Source organism: Lepidochelys kempii, chromosome 20, assembly GCF_965140265.1.
Source record: "Lepidochelys kempii isolate rLepKem1 chromosome 20, rLepKem1.hap2, whole genome shotgun sequence".
Taxonomy (NCBI): Eukaryota; Metazoa; Chordata; order Testudines; family Cheloniidae; genus Lepidochelys; species Lepidochelys kempii.
Genome location: NC_133275.1, coordinates 22,989,965 through 23,009,906, shown reverse-complemented (window position 1 = coordinate 23,009,906; position 19,942 = coordinate 22,989,965). Strand labels below are relative to the sequence as shown.

At 62.7% G+C, this 19,942-nt stretch overlaps 1 protein-coding gene across 2 annotated transcripts in view; it reads left to right on the top strand.

The window, feature by feature from the left end:
- The window catches only part of MAST1 (microtubule associated serine/threonine kinase 1), a 43,490-nt gene that overhangs the window by 17,013 nt on the left and 6,535 nt on the right, over positions 1 to 19,942 (top strand). For both annotated transcript variants that reach the window (XM_073318462.1, XM_073318461.1), the window contains 20 exons: positions 1,096 to 1,171; positions 2,376 to 2,454; positions 2,788 to 2,948; positions 3,425 to 3,500; positions 4,420 to 4,629; positions 4,977 to 5,078; positions 6,978 to 7,110; positions 8,196 to 8,263; positions 9,765 to 9,850; positions 10,302 to 10,510; positions 12,808 to 12,946; positions 13,257 to 13,389; positions 13,638 to 13,803; positions 14,114 to 14,215; positions 14,833 to 14,955; positions 15,629 to 15,738; positions 17,541 to 17,704; positions 18,145 to 18,395; positions 18,844 to 19,047; positions 19,561 to 19,790. In XM_073318462.1, the coding sequence (XP_073174563.1) occupies positions 1,096 to 1,171; positions 2,376 to 2,454; positions 2,788 to 2,948; positions 3,425 to 3,500; positions 4,420 to 4,629; positions 4,977 to 5,078; positions 6,978 to 7,110; positions 8,196 to 8,263; positions 9,765 to 9,850; positions 10,302 to 10,510; positions 12,808 to 12,946; positions 13,257 to 13,389; positions 13,638 to 13,803; positions 14,114 to 14,215; positions 14,833 to 14,955; positions 15,629 to 15,738; positions 17,541 to 17,704; positions 18,145 to 18,395; positions 18,844 to 19,047; positions 19,561 to 19,790 (2,822 nt within the window). The remainder of the gene's footprint in view (positions 1 to 1,095; positions 1,172 to 2,375; positions 2,455 to 2,787; positions 2,949 to 3,424; positions 3,501 to 4,419; positions 4,630 to 4,976; positions 5,079 to 6,977; positions 7,111 to 8,195; positions 8,264 to 9,764; positions 9,851 to 10,301; positions 10,511 to 12,807; positions 12,947 to 13,256; positions 13,390 to 13,637; positions 13,804 to 14,113; positions 14,216 to 14,832; positions 14,956 to 15,628; positions 15,739 to 17,540; positions 17,705 to 18,144; positions 18,396 to 18,843; positions 19,048 to 19,560; positions 19,791 to 19,942) is intronic.

The following is a 19,942-nucleotide window of genomic DNA, read 5'->3' as shown; positions in this document are numbered from 1 at the left end:
CCCAACGGCTGCTCAGCTCTTCGTCTAGCTCCATCTCTGGAGCCTAGTGTCTGGCTTCCCATCCGTCTGTCTGGCTGCCTGTCTATCCATTTATCACAGCATCCATTGATCCATTCATCAGTGTATCCATCCATCCATCCATCCATCTCTTTCAATCCATCCATCGATCCATCCATCCACTCATGAGTCCATCCATCCAATCATGTCTTTCAATCCATCCATCCAACCATCTCTTTCAATCCATTCATCCATCCAACCATCCCTCCATCCATCCTTCTCTTTCCATCCATCCATCCATCCATCCATCCATCCATCTCTTTCAATCCATCCATCCATCCATCCATCTCTTTCAATCCATCCATCCATCCATCTCTTTCAATCCATTCATCCATCCAACCATCCCTCCATCCATCCTTCTCTTTCAATCCATCCATCCATCCATCCATCTCTTTCAATCCATCCATCCATCTCTTTCAATCCGTCTCTTTCCATCCATCCATCCATCCATCACTTAAGCAGTGTTGCCATCCTTTTGTCCATCCACTCATCCATCTTTTTACCAATCCAACTCTCCATTCTTCCATCCACTGTCCACCTCGCTACAGTCCATCCATCCATTCTTCTGTCTTTCAGATCATTCATCCATTCATGAGTCCATCCATTCATCCATCTCTCCATCTAGCCTTCTGCCCATCTATCTACCAGTCTATCCATTTGTCCATTCTTCTGTCAGTCCATCCATCCATTTACCTATCTGCTAATACAGCTGTCTGTCCATTGACAGAGTCTCCATCCATCCATCTCTTTCTCATGCCCCCATCACCACTTTCTCCAACAGCCAACACATCCAGGCTCCTTTGCCTGGCATTAGTGCCTCCCAATCCATTGGCTGCTCTTGGGAGGAAGTGGGAACAGCAGCCAGTAGCAATCCAGTCCACCCCCCTGTGGCTCTGCCCTCTTGGGAGGGGTCTTGGAGGATGAGTGGCTCCATGGGGGCAGCATGTGGTGTTGGTGGCAGAGGTGGGATGCTATCTGTTGGGGGATCCTAACATACTCTATATCTGTCTGTCATCCCCTGCTCCCTCTCCCTCGCAGGCAGCAGCCCCCTGGACAGCCCAAGGAACTTCTCCCCCAACGCACCTGCCCACTTCTCCTTCACCTCCTCACGCAGGTAAGGGCTGCGCCGCCCCCTTGATGCCAGTCTCTGGGGAGTGGAATGAGTTTACCGGGCCTCAGCCCAGTTCCCAGGAGTCTTCACCATAAACAACCCTCTCCCTCCACAGCTAGCTGACACCCTCCCACCTTGCCAGCAGCCTCAGCACTGAGACTGAGGCCTCAACTGGCTCTAGAGCTGGGGAGAGAACCCAGGAGTCCTGACTCCCATCCCCTCCCCCCTGCTCTACCCATTACACCCTACTCCCCTCCTATAGCTGGTAAAAGAACCCAGGAGTCCTAGCTCCCAGCCCCCCTCCATGCTCTAACCACTAGACCCCATGCCCCTCCCAGAGCTGGGGATAGAACCCAGGAATCCTGACTCCCATCCGATCCCCTGGCCCATGCAGCAGTTGGGAACGTAGGAGCCTACGCCCCATCTGCTCCCTGCTCTGATTACAGCCCTGCCCGCCCACACCAGCCCCTGCCAAGAGCCCGGGAGAAATGGCACTGTCTCCTCCTGGAGCAGCTGGGCTCACCCGGCTGGCGGGTCCCTGGCTGTGGGGTCCTGGCGTCCCTCGGACGAACCGACTGGTGGGAAGTGCCGTTCCCTTCCCCATTCTGGCCCATGGGGTGCGAGGTCTGTCCCTCTGCATGGCCTTGGCACTGGGACGGGGCGAGGGACTGGTGGAGCCTGCTTGGGCCAAATCCAGGAAGGGAGTGAGAGCAGGACAGGGCCTGGGAGCCAGGACTCCTGGGTTCTGTGCCCAGCTCTGGGAGGAGAGTGGGGTCTAGTGGTTAGAGCTGGGGTCTGGGAGCTGGGACTCCTGGGTTCTCTGCCCAGCTCTGGGAGGGGAGTGGGGTCTAGTGGTTAGAGCTGGGGTCTGGGAACCGGGACTCCTGCCTTCTCTACCTGGCTCTGCTAATCCTCCATCTCCCAATGGTTAATTAACACCTCTATCTTTCCCAGTGGCCCCTTGTGTGAGCCCCGAGCCCTCAGGGGTCCCCATGTAGCTGTTGCGACGGGGCATTGCCTGCCACCTCTGCTCAGCCCCGTTCTCCCACATCCCACATGCCAGGCAGCAGCTCCAAGCCCCTGGCACTGGGGGTGGCCGGGCTGGACGGGGCTGAGGTCCTCGCTGCTCTCTGAAGACTGGATCCCCCGGAAGGGCTGGATCCCCCTAGACTGGATCCCCTCACGCTCCCCTGTTTGGTCCCCTCAGGGCAGACGGACGCCGCTGGTCTCTGGCTTCCCTTCCCTCGTCCGGATATGGAACCAACACCCCCAGCTCCACCGTGTCGGTGAGTGTCGTGACCCCAGACGGGCGGGTAGGGCCGGCCGGCGCGTCCAGACAATGCTGGCCCCTGGCGGTCAGTGCTGGCCCCGTGAGGTGCTTGGGGGCCTGTGCGGCAGGGAACGGGGCAGGGAGTCAGCAGGGGGCGCTCTCCTCACTCTGTCAGGGCCGGTTTGCGTGCAGCACTAGGGGGCGCTGTGCTGCAGTTACAATAGGACGTTGGAGCCTCGTTCACTTCCTCTCCTAAGCGGCGGTTAATTACTGACACGCCCCACCCCAGAGGTGGCTGCACCTCGGTGACGGGTCCCTGTCGAACCCTCCTCTTTCTCTCCCTCCCTAGTCGTCCTGCTCGTCCCAGGAGCGGCTGCACCAGCTGCCCTACCAGCCCACCATGGACGAGCTGCATTTCCTCTCCAAGCACTTTGGCAGCACCGAGAGCATCACGGACGACGATGGAGGGCGGCGCTCCCCCGCCGTGCGCCCCCGGTCCCGGAGCCTCAGGTACTGCAGGAGCAGAGGGGACGCCCCCATCTCCCCAGCCCCTGTTCCCCTCCCCCGAGCCCCTTGGGCTGGGGTCACATAGGAGACTTGCCACGGAAATCTGTCTGCTGTAGGGGCAGGGGGCTCAGCAGCGGGGCGCCCTCCCCCCGGCAGTCGGTGCTGGCCCCAGTGTGATGCTAGTGGGTGCTGTGCTGCGGGAAGTGGGGTCTCAGTAGGGGGCGCTCTCCTTTCGTAGCTAGTGCTGACCCCAGAGCCGCAGTAGGGTGATAGGGAGAGCGATCGAGGGCTTAGCAGGGGGCGCCCTCCCTTGTGCAAAGCCTTTCTGGTGTAACAGCTACCAGGTCTCCACCCCAGAGGTGGCTGCATCTCAGCGCCGGGTGGGTGGTTTCTGGGAGGTGGGAGGCTCTGGGGGGAACACAGTAGGGGGCACGGAGATGTAACACCATGTGACTCCTCCCTTCTTCCCTGCCGTGCAGCCCGGGCCGCTCCCCCTCCTCTCACGACAATGAGATAGTGATGATGAACCATGTGTACAAGGAACGGTTCCCCAAGGTATGGCCCGGGTGTGTGTGTGGGGGGAGAACAGGCCCTGAGGGCAGCGCAGGAGACAAGGGCTCAGGGGCACAGCAGGGGTGGGAGCCCGGGGGCCTTGCAGAGTCCAGCAGGCAGGGGCCCAGTGGTACAGCAGGGGTGGGGTCTGTGGGCCTGGCAGAGTCCAGCGGGCGGTGGCCCAGGGAGCAGGGGTGGGGGCCCAGGGACCTGGCAGAGTCCAGTGGGCGGGGGCCCAGGGGCACAGCAGGGAAGCCCTGTGCCCTGGTGTGGGATTCACCAACGAAGGGCTGACAGGGCCTGGCCAGGGAGAGGCCTCCGAGGTCCCTGCAGTGCCTGTGGGTGAAGCTCCCAGCTGTGAGTCTCTGGACGAGGGGGATCGGGCAGGACGGGCTGAGCAGGACCCTGGGGTCCCCATGGGGAGGTGGGGGTGTCCAGATGAACCCTCTGGGGGTTCCTTTGGGAAGGGAGCCCTCTAGTGGTGATATGTTGCACAACCGCTGCCTGCTCCCTCTGGGGATTCCATGGGGACCCTGCCCCACATTCCCCTCAGTGTCTCGTTCACCCCTGGGACCAAGGGACAGAGGTCTGGGGGGGTCTAGCCAAGGTTCGGTTGCGACAGGCCAGGTGACGCCTTCCCAACTCTTGGGTTCCATCTTGGCTTGGGGGTGGGGGTGGGGGGGGAAGTGTAGTGGTTAGAGCCGGGGACTGGCGGCCAGGACTCCTGGGTTCTGCCCTGGCTTAGGGAGGGCAGTGGGGTTCAGTGGTTAGAGCAGGGGGCTGGGAGCCAGGACTCCTGGGTTCTGCTCTGGTTCAGGGAGGGCAGTGGGGTTCCCATTCAGAGCAGCCTGGTCTCTGGGGTAAACTCCCCCTGACCCCCGGTGCCGGCTCAGTAGAATCTCCCCATCTCCCACCCGGCCAGGCCACGGCGCAGATGGAGGAGAAGCTGCAGGATTTCGTCACGGCCTTCGAGCCAGACAGCGTCCTTCCCCTGGCCGACGGGGCCCTCAGCTTCATCCACCACCAGGTGATCGAGCTGGCCCGGGACTGTCTGGCCAAGGCCCGCGAGGGACTCATCTCCAGCATCTACTTCTACGAGCTGCAGGAGAACATGGAGAAGCTGCTGCAGGACGTGAGCGGGGGGTGGGGGGCTGCCAGGGGGTGTGGAGCAGTGGGGTGAGGGGAGCAGGGTGATGGGGGGTGACGGGACCGGGGTGGGGCAGCGGGGCTGTGACAGGAGCGGGGTGGGGGGTGATGGGGCAGTGGGGCTGTGATGGGGGTCACAGGGATGCGATGGGAGCAGGAGGGTGCTGGGGAACATGATGAGGGCCCTGGGGGTGAAGCGAGTGGCGTGGGGGGTGGTGGCTAGGGGCATTGTAGGGTGATGGGGGCGGGGCAGGAGGGCAGGCTCTCTGGGGCAGGCCGAGGACATAGGGCCGGCATGGGCTGCCTCTCACCTCCCCTCTCCCCCGTCCCCAGGCCTACGAGCGCTCGGAGAGCCTGGAAGTCGCCTTCGTGACCCAGCTGGTGAAGAAGCTTCTGATCATCATCTCTCGCCCGGCGCGGCTCCTGGAGTGCCTGGTGAGGGGGGTGGGAGCATGGTGGGGGGGCAGCTGCCCCCCACTCTGCTGCCCCCAGCGCTAGGGTCTGGGGCTCTGCTCTGGGACACCCAGCTCCCAGCCCTGCTGCCCGTCAGAGTGACATGCTGCTACCATCCCTGCTCTGACCCTAAATCCTATGCCAAGCCCCAGCTCTAACTGCTAGCCCCCGCTGTCCTCCCGGAGCTGGGAGAGAACCCAGGAGTCCCGGCTCCCAGCCCCGCTACTCTGCCTACTAACCCCCGCTCTCCTCCCGGAGCTGGGAGAGAACCCAGGAGTCCTGGCTCCCAGCTCCGCTACTCTGCCTACTAACCCCCGCTCTCCTCCCGGAGCTGGGAGAGAACCCAGGAGTCCTGGTCTCCAGGCCCCTGCTCTAAACACTAGACCCCCCTGCTCGTCCCCCAGAGCCAGGGGAGAACCCAGGAGTCCTTTTTCCCAGTCCCACCCCCACTCTACCCACCCCTCTGACTCCATTCTGTGCCTGCCCCCCAGCTCCCCCACTCACACCCCTATGCCTGCCCCTACCTGTCTATGTTGCCCCATAGCCATCCCCAAACCTGGCACCCATGCCAGCCAATCCGAGGGCACCCAGCCGGTTACCCTGACAACAACGAGCTAGCCAGTGACTGGGCTGCTGCCTTGGCCCAATGGCGAGCAAGCTGGCAGCAGGGGGCGGTGTGGCATTGGCCAAGGCAGGTTGCTGATGCGGCCTGTTGCTGTGGCAACAGCCATCGCTGCCCAGTTGCTAGAGGGCCGTCATGGCAACAGAGACAGGCAGAGGCATCCTCCAACGGGGATCTTCCCCCCCTCACCCCGCCATGGGGTTTTGATGCTGGGAATTGGGGGAGGGCATGTAACTAGCCCCTCTGCCCTGCACCCCAAGAGCCCCAGCCGTCTACCTCGCCAGTCAGTGTGTGACCCCCGCTTCACCCGGGGACGTGGGGCGGGGAGAGCCAGGGGGAGGGTCTGGCAGCTTCTGAGACGGTGACAAAGGACACAGCCGTGTGTGTGTGTGAGAGAGAGTCCCCTTACAAACACCCAAAATACACCCACTAACACCCCCGCACAAAGACACCTGAAACACCACCACACCCCCCCCCAACATCAGACACACAAGAAGAGCTCCGTGTAGCTCGAAAGCTTGTCTTTCTCACCAAGAGAAGTTGGTCCAAAAAAGGATATTTCCTCACCCACCTTGTCATGCTACACACCCCAACACACATACACCCCTGAAACACAAGTACACCCCACGCACACGTGACACCCCCCCCCCCACACACCTGAAACAGACACACACCAACACACGTCCAAATCCCTGAAACACAAATACACCCCCCACACACACACCTGAAACAGACACGCACTAATACCTGAAACAGATACAGAGCCACGCCAACACCCCCCCCCAACACAAGTGTGTACAAATGCCTGCAAGGCCTGACCTGACACACCCACACCTCTGAAACACACAAAGGCACAAACGCCTGTTACACACGTGCACAGAACTGCCTGACACACACTCACTCACATACCCACCCCTGATACGCCCATACAGACTGCTGGCAGTCCCTGGTCCCTGTGCCCCTGGCTGGCAGTCCCTGGTCCCTGTGCCCACCGGCTGGCAGTCCCTGGTCTGCCAGCAGGAACAGGTGTGTAGGCAGAGCCCCAGTGCCCTGCTCCCACCCCCACCCTGCTCGCTGACCTAGTAACCGCCCTCCTCGTGTGCAGATCCGTAGTTGGGGCACCTCTCCCCAGTGCCTGCTCTCGGACACAAGGGGAGCCCTGGGGTGTTTCCCCAGCCTGCAGGGTCCCTATCTGGGGGTGTGGCCCCCCTGCCTGCCCATTAGTGACGGGGCTGGGTGGCCCTGCCGGTGTCTTGCAGGAGTTTAATCCCGAGGAGTTTTACCACCTGTTGGAGGCGGCTGAGGATCACGCCAAGGAGGGACACCTGATGAAGACGGACATCCCCCGCTACATCATCAGCCAGCTGGGCCTCACCCGCGACCCCTTCACAGGTAACCCCAGCAGGGGAGGGGGGCATGGGGACTGGTGCCCACTGCAGCCAGGCCTGTGCTAGCGAGCGGGCGGGTTGCCATTGCACAAGTGTGAGTGATGGCATGTGTGTCTTAGCATGCATGTGTGCGTGATTGTGGGTGCGTGTGTGACTGTGCGTGTTAGCATTTAGTGTGTAAGATTGCACGTGGGTGTGTGACTGCACGTGTGTTAGCGTGCACGTGGGTGTGTTATTGCACGTGTGCGACTACATGTGTGTTATCATACGTGTGTGTGTGATTGCACGTGGGTGTGTGACTGCACGTGTGTTAGCATGCACGTGGGTGTGTTATTGCAGGTGTGCGACTACATGTGTGTTATCATACGTGTGTGTGTGATTGCACGTGGGTGTGTGACTGCACATGTGTTAGCGTGCACGTGGGTGTGTTATTGCACGTGTGCGACTACATGTGTGTTATCATACATGTGTGTGTGATTGCACGTGGGTGTGTGACTCTGTGCATTAGCGTGCATGTGGGTGTGTTGCACGTGTGTGACTACATGTGTGTTATCATACGTGTGTGTGTGTGATTGCATGTGGGTGTGTGACTCTGTGCGTTAGTGTGCACGTGGGTGTGTTATTGCACGTGTGCGACTACATGTGTGTTATCATACGTGTGTGTGTGATTGCACGTGGGTGTGTGACTGTGCGTTAGCAGGCATGCGTCTGCACTTGCATTTCTATGACTGCGTGTGTGTTAGCATTCACGTGGGGGTCTGAAAACATTTGCAACTCGGCGCATGTGTCTACATGCATATGTGTGACTGCATATGTGTATGTATGACGGCATGTGCGTTTGCAGCCGCGGGCGGGTGCCTGTATGACTGCATGCATGTGTCTGTGTGTGGGCCTATACGTGATTACATTCATGTTGGCATGCACACGTGTGTACGCAGCTGCCTCGCCTGGGACTGAATGTGCGTGTATATCCCCGTGCGTATGTCCATGGGTGTGCGTGTGTGTGTGAGTGAGTGTGTGTGGCTGCCCGCGTCGCCCTGCCTTCGTTGGCTCCCGTGGCCCCTCTCCTCAGCTGATGTCCCCCCCCAGACATGGTGCATCTGGAGGAACATGACAGTGGTGGATCCAACACGCCCGAGACAGATGAGTTCACGGAGGTAAGTCCCCACCCCGGGATACATACAGCACATGGCCATCAGGGCTCCGAGCTGTGGGCGGTGGGCGGTGTCTGAGGGCTGGGTCTGGTGCCCCACAGCTCTGGATCTCTACTGATGGGGCCATAATAATGTGGGGGACTCGCCATTCCGCTGCCGCCTACTGGAGGGGATTGGAACAGCCCTTCTGTGTGTCAGAACCGCCCCAGTCCCCTGGGGGAGCCCTGGCCCGAGGTGCTGTAATGGGCGCAATCCCGCTGGGTCCCACTGGGTGGCAGTATGGCAAAGGGCTTGGGGTAGGTCCCCGCTGCCCCATCTGGGGCATTTTGTTAACACACAAATGCATTTGCCCACCCAGAGATACAGACACACAACAGAGGCAACACAACTGCACGCCCACACAGCCACACAATGCCCAGACACCCGCACGCTCCTGTACATGTTTACAGAGAAACACACACAGACTGGTGTGCAACACAATCACACACACCGAGAGGGACACAGCCCCAGAAACAACACGCACACAGGCAACCGCAGAAACAACACACACAACTCACTCAGGAGACACACACATCCCTCCCTGTCACACACCGTCTGAGAACCAACCCTCAAAACAACACAGTCCACCCCAGACACACACAGACCAGCATGCAGCACAATCACACAAACCTAGAGGGACACAACCCCAGAATCAACCCACACAACCTATCCTGGAGAGACGCAGCTCCAGAGAAACGACCCCCCAAACAACACCCCTGCTGAGACACACAACTCCAGAAACACACTCCCCATGAGCACACATGTCACAGCCCCAGAAACAAACAACACCTAACGCTGCCGACAGTCACACACCCCGGGAGGACACAGCCTGAGAAACAACATCCTCCCATACAGAGACGCACACTTTCCCCAACCTCAGGAACAACACAACCCACCCCAGACACACACATACAGACACTCACACTCCCTCATAGACACACCACACCTGAAACACAGCACTCCCCACAGAGCCATCCCCCCTCCACAATCACACCCCCTACAGGGGCACAACCTGGAAATAACACACACGCTCCCCAGAGACACACACACACACACACACACACAGAGCTCCAGAAACACCTACCCACCCAGAGAGAGACACACAGATACACAACCCCAGAAGCAACACACACTCTGGACCCAGACACGCACACACAGATACAAAGACCCAGAACCCAACACACCCCACAGACCCACTCCACCAGGGACACCCAGCCCCACAGCTACACGCACAAACACAACCCCCAGCCCCCTGTGCCCGGGCGCTAAGCCGAGTCTGCCCCGACTGGCGGTAGCCCAGCATGGGAGCACCAGGTACCTGGTGCTCTGGCAGGTTGGGGTCTAGTGGTTAGAGCAGGGGGCTGGGAGCTGGTGGGGCCTGAGGGCTGACATGGGGGTGGATCTGGGGGTTGGGGGCTCCCCCTTTCCCACCCCCACCGTCAGTGATGCATGTGATTTATTCCAGGGCCGGGGAGCTGCCCTGAAACACAAGAAACCGCCCGGAGAAGGGGACTTTGAAACCATCAAACTTATTAGCAACGGAGCCTATGGGTGAGAGAGTGTTGGGGGAGGGGTTGACCCCTGACCTGACGCCCCTCCTGCGGCAGTGGCCTGCACCCCTTGGGGGTTGTGGGGGAGGCAGGAGAGATCTCTCTGGAAGGGATCAGCACCCCCAAACCCGCCCCCAGTCTCACAGAGACTTGGAGCGGGGAAGGGAGAACACTGGACTCCTGGGTTCTATCCCAGCTCCGAGCCAGCAGTGAGGTTAAGTGGTTAGAGTGGGGGAGGACTGGGAGTCAGCCTGGGTTCTCGCGCCAGCCTTGGGAGGGGAGCGGTTAGAGTTGGGGAGTGGGGGGTTGGCTCCAGGACTCCTGGGTTCTTGCGCCAGCCCCAGGAGGGGAGCAGTTAGAGTTGGGGAGTGGGGGGGTTGGCGCCAGGACTCCTGGGTCCGCACCTGGCACCAGTGGCTGGGGCCGGAGCCGAGCGCTGCTCTGTGTTTCAGGGCCGTGTACTTGGTGCGGCACAAGGAGACCCGGCAGCGCTTTGCCATGAAGAGGATCAACAAGCAGAACCTGATCCTGCGGAACCAGATCCAGCAGGCCTTCGTGGAGCGGGACATCCTCACCTTCGCCGAGAACCCCTTCGTGGTCAGCATGTTCTGCTCCTTTGAGACCAAGCGCCACCTCTGCATGGTCATGGAGTACGTGGAAGGTACGGCGGGCTGGAGGGCGGGGGGTGGGCACGCCTGGGGTGGGGGGCCACGGCCCGGCCCACCTGGGGAGGGGACACCAACGGCAGCCCTGAAACTGGCTCTGCTGCCCATCCAGCACTGTTGCACGTTGGTGGGGCTGGCGAGCACGTGTCGTGTCACAACCTGATGGCGTTGCGTTGTGATACGGTGGGGGCTGCCTAGCAGTGTGTTGTGTCACAACATGGTGGTGGTGTGCTGTGATGTGGTAGGGCTCCTTAGCAGCGTGTCGTGTCACAACACAGTGACGTTGTGTTGTGAGGTGCCCCTTCTGCATAGCAATGTGACGCGTCCCAGCATGGTGGTGTCATCTTGTGACCTGCCCTCTCTGTGCAGTGATGTGGCCACGACATGGTGGTGGTGTGTCGGGCTGGGCTGTCTCTGCATGATGGGACATGTCGTGACGTGGTGGCGTGTTGGGCCATTCGGCCTCTGCAGGGGTGGTGCAGCATGACATAGTGGCGTGGCATGATGTGCTGACTGCTCAGCGGGGTGATGCCATGTCATGGCTGGAGGGTGGGTGTTGGGACAGGGTGACATTGGGTCATGACGGAGCAGGGTCTGCGTTGCATCTCGATGGGGTGGAGTTGTATTGTAATGAGGGGATGTGATGGGGAGATGTTGCATCATGACAGGGCAGCACCTTATCAGGCCAGGGAACACTCGTGGCAGGACATGGCATTGCTGTGTCACGACAGGGCCACCTTATCAGGCCAGGGAACACTCGTGGCAGGACATGGCATTGCTGTGTCACGACAGGGCCATGTTCTGTCCTAATGGCGCCGTGGTTTAGAGCGGCAGGGTGGCATTGTGGCATCATGGGGCAGTGTCGTGTCCCAACGGGGTGGATTTGTGTGGTATTGTGATGGGACAGCACTGTGGCGTGCCAGGGTGCCTGCCATTCTCTTGGGACAGGACAGTGGTGTGTTGTGACAGCACCGTGTTGCGTTTTACTGGGGTGAAGTTGTGACATGCCAAGCTGCACGTGCATGGGTTGCCTCACATCCTCTTGGCACAGGCATCCCATGGTGAGAACCCAACATCACCGAGAGGCTATTTTAGTTACTTCTGGGGGAATTCTGCGCCAAAAAAATAAAATTCTGCACACAATATTTTAAAATTCTACAAAATTCTGCATATTTCATTTGTCAAAATAATACAATATAATCACACCAGTTTCAATTATTTTGGTAAGTTATTTCAAAATACCTCTCAGCGTGTATGTCTGTAACAATACAGGCAACAAAAAGGAGTCACGAAATGTTTTTTGACAAATAGATTCCTTACTAGGCATATTAATACAGAACTCTGAGTAATAATTCATTTTAACTACAGTACAGAACCGTATTTCCCACACCTCTTAGAAGCAGTGCAAAAGGCTTGGAGGAGTCAGGGGTAACGAAGAAGCTGAGGGAGAGGGAAGTCATTACTGGGAAGGAGCCTGGGTGTGAACTTGGAGGGTTGTTGGATATGGGTGGGAAAAGTATGAAATGGTGTTTTTTGGGGGGGGGATTGTTGGGGAGCTTCCCCCATGCAGACCCTGGCTGACCCCTAGCTTCTCCCATTCATCAAGCTCATCAGCCCCTGTCCCCATGTGACCCTCCACCCCACACTCGGATACCCCTTCCCCCCATCCCCATATGTCTCTGCACCGCTCCTGTCCCCATGTGTTTCCGTGCCCCCACTCAGCCAACCCTCTTCCCCCACGTGGCCCTGCATCCCCTCCTCCTGTGGCCCTGTGCCTCCACTCCCATTCAGCCCCTGCCCCAGCTGGTCCTCCCCCACTAGTCCTTATGATTCCCTAACTGTGACCTCCCAGCAGCCCCATGTGCCCAACACTGTCTGTCTGCCCATATCCCCTGTCTCCTGACCTGGCCCGACAGGTGTGGTGAAGAAGGCACTGCAGGCTCTTTCTCTTCCCCATCTGCAGCTGGGGCTGGCTGGGAGCAGCTGCTCTGTTCTAGCACCACAGCGCCCTCTGGTGGGCAAAAGGTGGAACTGCAGCAACTTTCCAGCAGAAGTTATTTTCTGTGGAAAACAATAAAAGTATGCATGGCACATGAATTAAGTTAGTGCGCAGTGGTGCAGAATTCCCCCAGGAGTATCTAAGTACATTGGGGCTGGAAGCTGAGATTTCTGGAGAGGGTCTGGGGCTCCATGCACCCCACCATCAACAGGGCTCGAGAATGCTCCCTGCTCTAGGAGTACGAGGGGAACCCTCCTCCCAGAATAAACAGGGTCTCCCTGGCTCCCCTGGCAGGTGGGGACTGCGCCACGCTGCTGAAGAACATTGGGGCCCTGCCCGTGGAGCTGGCACGGATGTACTTCGCTGAGACCGTGCTGGCCCTGGAGTATCTGCACAACTATGGCATTGTCCACCGTGACCTCAAACCCGACAAGTACGGAGCCTGTGGGGCGGGGAGCAGAACGCCTGGGTTCTATTCCCAGCTCTGGGAGGGGAGTGGGGCCTAGTGGCTAGAGCGGGAGGCTGGGAGGCAGTACTCCTGGGTTCTATTCGCGAAAGGAGGCAGCTTCTTCCATTGCTCTTTCATCCCCCTCCCTCAGCCCCATCTGGGGCCCCCCAGCTCCTCCCAAGGATGGGGTGGGCCATGCAATGTGGTGATCTGGGACCCAGGAGCGGGGTGGGGGCCCCAGAATCCCCCCTCCCCAGCTTCCACTCTCAGGGGCTCCCTGTCACTGTCCCACCAGCCTACTCATCACCTCCATGGGGCACATCAAGCTGACGGACTTCGGCCTCTCCAAGATGGGGCTGATGAGCCTCACGACCAACCTATACGAGGGCCACATCGAGAAGGATGCCCGCGAGTTCCTGGACAAGCAGGTGAGGCCATGGGGCAGGGGATGGGGGGCCATGGGGGATGGGCTGCAGTGGGCGGGGCCATAGGGGTGGAGCTACAGGGGCCCCTGATGGGGGATGGGGGGGATCAGGCAGGGGATGGGCATTAGGCCAGGGCCGATGGGGCTTAGTGTATATGGGGAGCTGGGGGCACTAGCTGAGGGCTGACGGGGTGGGGGGCTCAGTGGGGGGCTGGGGGCACTAGCCGAGGACTGACGGGCGCTCCCGGGCAGGTGTGTGGGACCCCCGAGTACATCGCACCCGAGGTGATCCTGCGGCAGGGCTACGGGAAGCCGGTGGACTGGTGGGCCATGGGCATCATCCTGTACGAGTTCCTGGTGGGCTGTGTGCCCTTCTTCGGGGACACCCCCGAGGAGCTCTTCGGGCAGGTCATCAGTGGTAGGTGGGGGCGCGGGGGACATAGACATCCTCAGGCTCGGGGAAAGTGTGAGGGCAGGTTCATGGAGGGGACAGTGTAAATTTGGTGGGAAGTGTTGGGGATGGGGCTGAGATTGGGGGGGAAGAGTTGGGGGTGGGGCTGAGTTTGGGGGGAAGGGTTGGGGGTGGGGGCTGAGTTTGGGGGGGAAGGGTTGGGGGTGGGACTGAGTTTGGGGATGGGCTGAGTTGGGGGGGGAAGGGTCGGGGGTGGGGCTGAGTTTGGGGTCCAGCTTTGACCCTGCCCCCATCTAACCCCCCCCCCCCCCCCCAGACGACATCCTGTGGCCGGACGGGGAGGAGGCCCTGCCCATGGACGTCCAACACCTCGTCTCCTGCCTGCTGCAGACCGACCCGCTCGTCCGCCTGGGGGCCGGTAAGACGCTGCCCCCCCTGGCTCCCCCCACAGGGCCCAGCTGGGGACGGGCTCTCGGGCCCGGGGCCAGGACCATTGCACCATGGACCTGCTGCAGCCATGGGTCCCGCTCAGCTAATGCCGTGGTGTAACCCCCCAGCCTTGTGCTCCCCGCTTCTCTGATGCCCCAGAGCCCCTTCCCCCCAGCCTTGTGCCCCCCGCATCTCTGATGCCCCAGAGTCCCTTCCGCCCCAGGTGCCCGCACCCGACCCCAGTGACCCCGTGCTGATGGCAGGCTTTGGCCACTATAGCCGGGCTGGTGCCCAGCAGCCATGGGCCCGAGCAGCACTGCCTGCCCCCAGCCAAGGGCCCTGCTCCCCGGGCTCCCCCTTGCCTGCCCCCAGCCAAGGGCCCTGCTCCCCGGTCTCCCCATTGCCTGCCCCCAGCCAAGGGCCCTGCTCCCCGGTCTCCCCATTGCCTGCCCCCAGCCAAGGGCCCTGCTCCCCAGGCTCCCCCCTGCCTGCCCCCAGCCAAGGGCCCTGCTCCCCGGTCTCCCCCTTGCCTGCCCCCAGCCCAGGGCCCTGCCCCCAGGGCTTCCCCCCCTGACACCCCGCCCCGGCGGGGGTCGGTCTCTGCAGGTGGCGCCTTTGAGGTGAAGCAACACAACTTCTTCAAGGAGCTCGACTGGGCGGGGCTGCTGCGCCAGAAAGCCGAGTTCATCCCCCACCTGGAGTCGGAGGAGGACACCAGCTACTTCGACAGCAAGTGCCACCCCCCATATCCCCCGCTCCTGCCCCCCCCCACCAAGGGCACTGCCCGGGCAGCCCGCCATGTCCGAAGCATGAGCCAGCCTGGGGTCCGGAGCTCAGGGAATGGGGACTCAAGAGACTCGTGTATCTAGAGCCATGGGCCTGGGGGCTCAGGTTCTATCCTGGCTCTGGGAGGGGAGTGGGGTCTAGTGGTTAGAGCAGGGGGGCTGGGAGCCAGGACTCCTGGGTTCTATCCCCAGCTCTGGCAGGGCGGGGAGGTTGTCAATCCTCCATGCTGCCACCAGGGCACTCTACATTCCCATTTCTTTTGAAGGGGTTTTGGGTCTGGTGTTCTCTGCCTAGTCAGTGGCTTGGCAAGCTGCCCACGCTCCATGCCCACGGGCAGCGTGTCTGGCCGGGGGCAGAAGGGACCTCGGTCTCCATGGCCTGTTCAATCCCTAGTCCCTCTGGGGTCCCATTAACGTCAGTCGGGGGAGAGGAGTTCTGTGCCATGGGCGCCCAGCCTGCTGGGAGCCGTGCCGAGAGCCTGCAAACTCATTGTGCTGGGGGGGGCATTTCAGCAGCAGGGAATGAAGCAGGATCAGGCACCCCTCGTCCAACACTGAGATGCAGCCACCTCTGGGGTGGGGCGCAGGGGCTGTTTATATCTCCCTTCCCCCTCCAGCTCGTTCGGACAAGTATCACCACATCAACTCCTACGACGACGACGACACAACGGAGGATGAGCCGGTGGAAATCCGGCAGTTCTCGTCCTGCTCCCCCAGGTTCAGCAAGGTGGGACCCCGTAACTTCGAGGGCAAAGGGCTGCCCCGTCCGGGGCCCCTGCGGCTGTGGCTGTGCAGGAGGAGTTTGTGTGTGTGAGACCTATGTGGTGTGTGTGATGCATGGGACCTGTGTGAGCTGTTGGACTTGGAGACATGGGAGCTGTACCTGTGGGGCCAGGTCCGTGGGTGGGATCCGTGGCACATGTGCGATCCGTGGGGCCGTGTGTGTGATCTGTGGGGCCAGAGGCGTGTGTGCGAGCCATGGGTCTGGGGGCACATAGAAGATCTGTGGGACTGGGAGCATGTGTGCAAGCTGTGGGGCTGGCGGTGTGTGTGATCAGTGGGGCCGGCGGTGCGTGTGCGATCCAGGGGGCTGGCGGTGCGTGTGTGATCAGTGGGGCCGGCGATGCGTGTGCGATCCAGGGGGCCGGCGGTGCGTGTGCGATCCAGGGGGCTGGGGGAGCGTGTGCGATCCAGGGGGCTGGGGGAGCGTGTGCGATCCAGGGGGCCGCCGGCGCGTGTGCGATCCAGGGGGCTGGGGGTGCGTGTGTGATCAGTGGGGCCGGCGGCGCGTGTGCGATCCAGGGGGCTGGGGGTGCGTGTGTGATCAGTGGGGCCGGCGGCGCGTGTGCGATCCAGGGGGCTGGCAGTGCGTGTGTGATCAGTGGGGCCGGCGATGCGTGTGCGATCCAGGGGGCCGGCGGTGCGTGTGCGATCCAGGGGGCTGGGGGAGCGTGTGCGATCCAGGGGGCCGGCGGCGCGTGTGCGATCCAGGGGGCTGGGGGTGCGTGTGTGATCAGTGGGGCCGGCGGCGCGTGTGCGATCCAGGGGGCTGGCAGTGCGTGTGCGATCCAGGGGGCTGGGGGAGCATGTGCGAGCTGTGCGGCCGGCGGCGCGTGTGTGATCCAGGGGGCCGGCGGTGCGTGTGCGATCCAGGGGGCTGGGGGAGCATGTGCGAGCTGTGCGGCCGGCGGCGCGTGTGCGATCCAGGGGGCCGGGGGAGCGTGTGCGATCCAGGGGGCCGGCGGTGCGTGTGTGATCAGTGCGTCCGGCGGTGCGTGTGCGATCCAGGGGGCCGGCGATGCGTGTGCGATCCAGGGGGCCGGCGGTGCGTGTGCGATCCAGGGGGCCGGGGGAGCGTGTGCGATCCAGGGGGCCGGGGGAGCGTGTGCGATCCAGGGGGCCGGCGGTGCGTGTGTGATCAGTGCGTCCGGCGGTGCGTGTGCGATCCAGGGGGCCGGCGATGCGTGTGTGATCAGTGCGTCCGGCGGTGCGTGTGCGATCCAGGGGGCCGGCGATGCGTGTGCGATCCAGGGGGCCGGCGCTGCGTGTGTGATCAGTGGGGCCGGCGGTGCGTGTGCGATCCAGGGGGCCGGTGGCGCGTGTGCGATCCAGGGGGCCGGGGGAGCGTGTGCGATCCAGGGGGCCGGCGGCGCGTGTGCGATCAGTGGGGCCGGCGGTGCGTGTGTGATCAGTGGGGCCGGCGGTGCATGTGCGATCCAGGGGGCCGGCGATGCGTGTGCGATCAGTGGGGCCGGCGGTGCGTGTGTGATCAGTGGGGCCGGCGGTGCGTGTGCGATCCAGGGGGCCGGCGGCGCGTGTGCGATCCAGGGGGCCGGCGGCGCGTGTGCGATCCAGGGGGCCGGGGGAGCGTGTGCGATCCAGGGGGCCGGCGGCGCGTGTGCGATCCAGGGGGCCGGGGGAGCGTGTGCGATCAGTGGGGCCGGGGGAGCGTGTGCGATCCAGGGGGCTGGGGGAGCGTGTGCGATCAGTGGGGCCGGCGACGCCTGCCCTGACCCTCGCCCCCCCCAGGTGTACAGCAGCATGGAGCACCTCTCCCAGCACGAGCCCAAGGGCCCGGGCGTCCCCAAGCGGGACCAGAGCAACAAGCACAAGGACGAGAAGCTCAGCAAGCGCGAAGGCCTGGGCAGCTTCACCCTGCGGGACAAGAGCTGGCGCAGCGGCTCCCCGGAGCTGTGAGTCGGGGGGGGGCTCCCCAGAGCTGTGCGTGGGGGGGGGCTCCCCAGAGAGGTGAAGGGGGACAGGAGGGGGCTGGGCAGGCTCTCCCCCAGAAACCGCAGTTCATCCCAGCCTGCAGCGCCCCTGCTGGGACAGTCCCAGAGACCTTCTGGCAGAGGCTGGTTCCGAGAGGGCGGGGGGGAGGTCTAGTGGTTAGAGCAGGGGGGGCTGGGAGCCAGGACTCCTGGGTTCTATTCCCAGCTTTGGGAGGGGAGTGGGGTCTAATGGTTAGAGCGGGGGGCTGGGAGCCGGGACTCCTGGGTTCTCTCCCGGCTCCGGGAAGGCGGGGGGGTCTAGTGGTTGGGGGGGGGGAGCTGGGAGCCAGGACTCCTGGGTTCTCTCCCGGCTCCGGGAGGGCCTTGGGGCCTCACCCGCCCACCCCATGCGTGTGCTGTAGGAAGCGTCTCTCGGCCTCGGAGTACACCTGCCTGGAGAGTGAGTCGAGCCCCCCGCTGGGCGCCCGGCGTCGCTTCTCCGCGCTCATGGACACCAGCCGCTTCGCCGCGCCGCTGGAGGACGATGACGAGCCCCGGGCCAGGGGCCCCGCCAGGGAGAACGGGGGCCCCGCGGCTGCCCCCCAGGCCGAGGGCAAGGACGGGACCACGGGGGGAGCCAGGGACCCCGCTGCCCCCAGGGACGCCGAGGCTGGTGGGTAGGACCTGGGGCTCCCAGCAAGGAGGGAGGGGAGCCAGGCAAAGGGTTAAATGTGGCATCGCCCCCCCCCCAACCGGGGTAACTTCCCCCTCGCCGTGGGTAATTGCCCCTGTTCATTGGCCCCACTAGGCAGAGCAGGGGGAGGTGCATTCTGGGTAACAGGCTGGAAAGCTTTGGGGGGGCAGTATATTGTGGGTACCAGCTCTATGTAATGGGGGGGCAGAGAGAGGTGCATTCTGGGAAAGGGCCCTAAAGTCCATGCTGAGGGAGCAGTGCATGCTGGGTAATGGTGCCACCATTGTGTGGGGTGGAGAGGTGCATTCTGGGTAAGGAACCATGGGCTGCCCTGCCCCATGGCCCCGCCCCAGGTGGCAGGGGGGTCAGGGAGGAGGCTGAGACCCTCCAGTGCCCCCCCACCCTGTTTCTGTGTCTCTCCCCGCAGGCGATAGAGTGAAGGGGGGCGAAGCCCAGGCCCCGAAGGACGTGGACCCCCAGACCCCCAAGGCCACCAGCGACCTGGTTCTGCGGCGCGCCCGGCACCAGCAGCTGTCCGGGGAGTCGGCGGGCGAGAGGCGCAGCGCCCGGGCGGGGGGCAAGGTCATCAAGTCTGCCTCGGCCACCGCCCTATCCGTCATGATCCCCACAGGTACCCCCCAGCCCTGTCCGTCACGATCCCCACAGGTACCCCCGCACTGATACCTCCTAACCCCCCTGCCCTGTCCATCGCGAGCCCCACAGGTACCCCCCAGCCCCCCCTGCCCTGTCCATCGCGAGCCCCACAGGTACCCCCCAGCCCCCCCTGCCCTGTCCATCGCGATCCCCACAGGTACCCCCCAGCCCCCCCTGCCCTGTCCGTCGCGATCCCCACAGGTACCCCCCCAGCCCCCCCTGCCCTGTCCGTCATGATCCCCACAGGTATCCCTGGGCTCCCGCCCTGTCCACCATGATCCCCACAGGTACCCCGCACTGATATCTCCTAACCCCACCAAGCTGCCTGTCATGATCCCCAGAGGTCCTGCGCCCTGGAGAGCAGGACTCCTGGGTTCAATCCCCGGCTCTCGGATGGGAGTGGGACCTATTGGTTAGAGCGGACTCCTGGGTTCTCTTGGCAGGGCCCCAGGGGTGCCGTGCTGGTCTCACTCACCCCGTCTCTCTGCAGTGGAACAGCACGGCAGCTCCCCCCTGGCCAGCCCCATGTCGCCCCGCTCCCTCTCCTCCAACCCGTCCTCGCGGGACTCCTCGCCGAGCCGCGACTACTCGCCCGCCGTCACCATCCTGCGCTCGCCCATCACCATCCAGCGCTCCGGCAAGAAGTACGGCTTCACACTGCGTGCCATCCGCGTCTACATGGGCGACAGCAACGTCTACAGCGTGCACCACATTGTCTGGGTACGGCCCAGCCGGGCGAGGGGCCCCGCACCCATGGGGGGCAGTGCGGGCTGGGCGAGGGGCCCCGCACCCATGGGGGGCAGTGCGGGCTGGGCGACGGGCCCCGCACCCATGGGTGGTGCAGTGCGGGCTGGGCGACGGGCCCTGTGCCC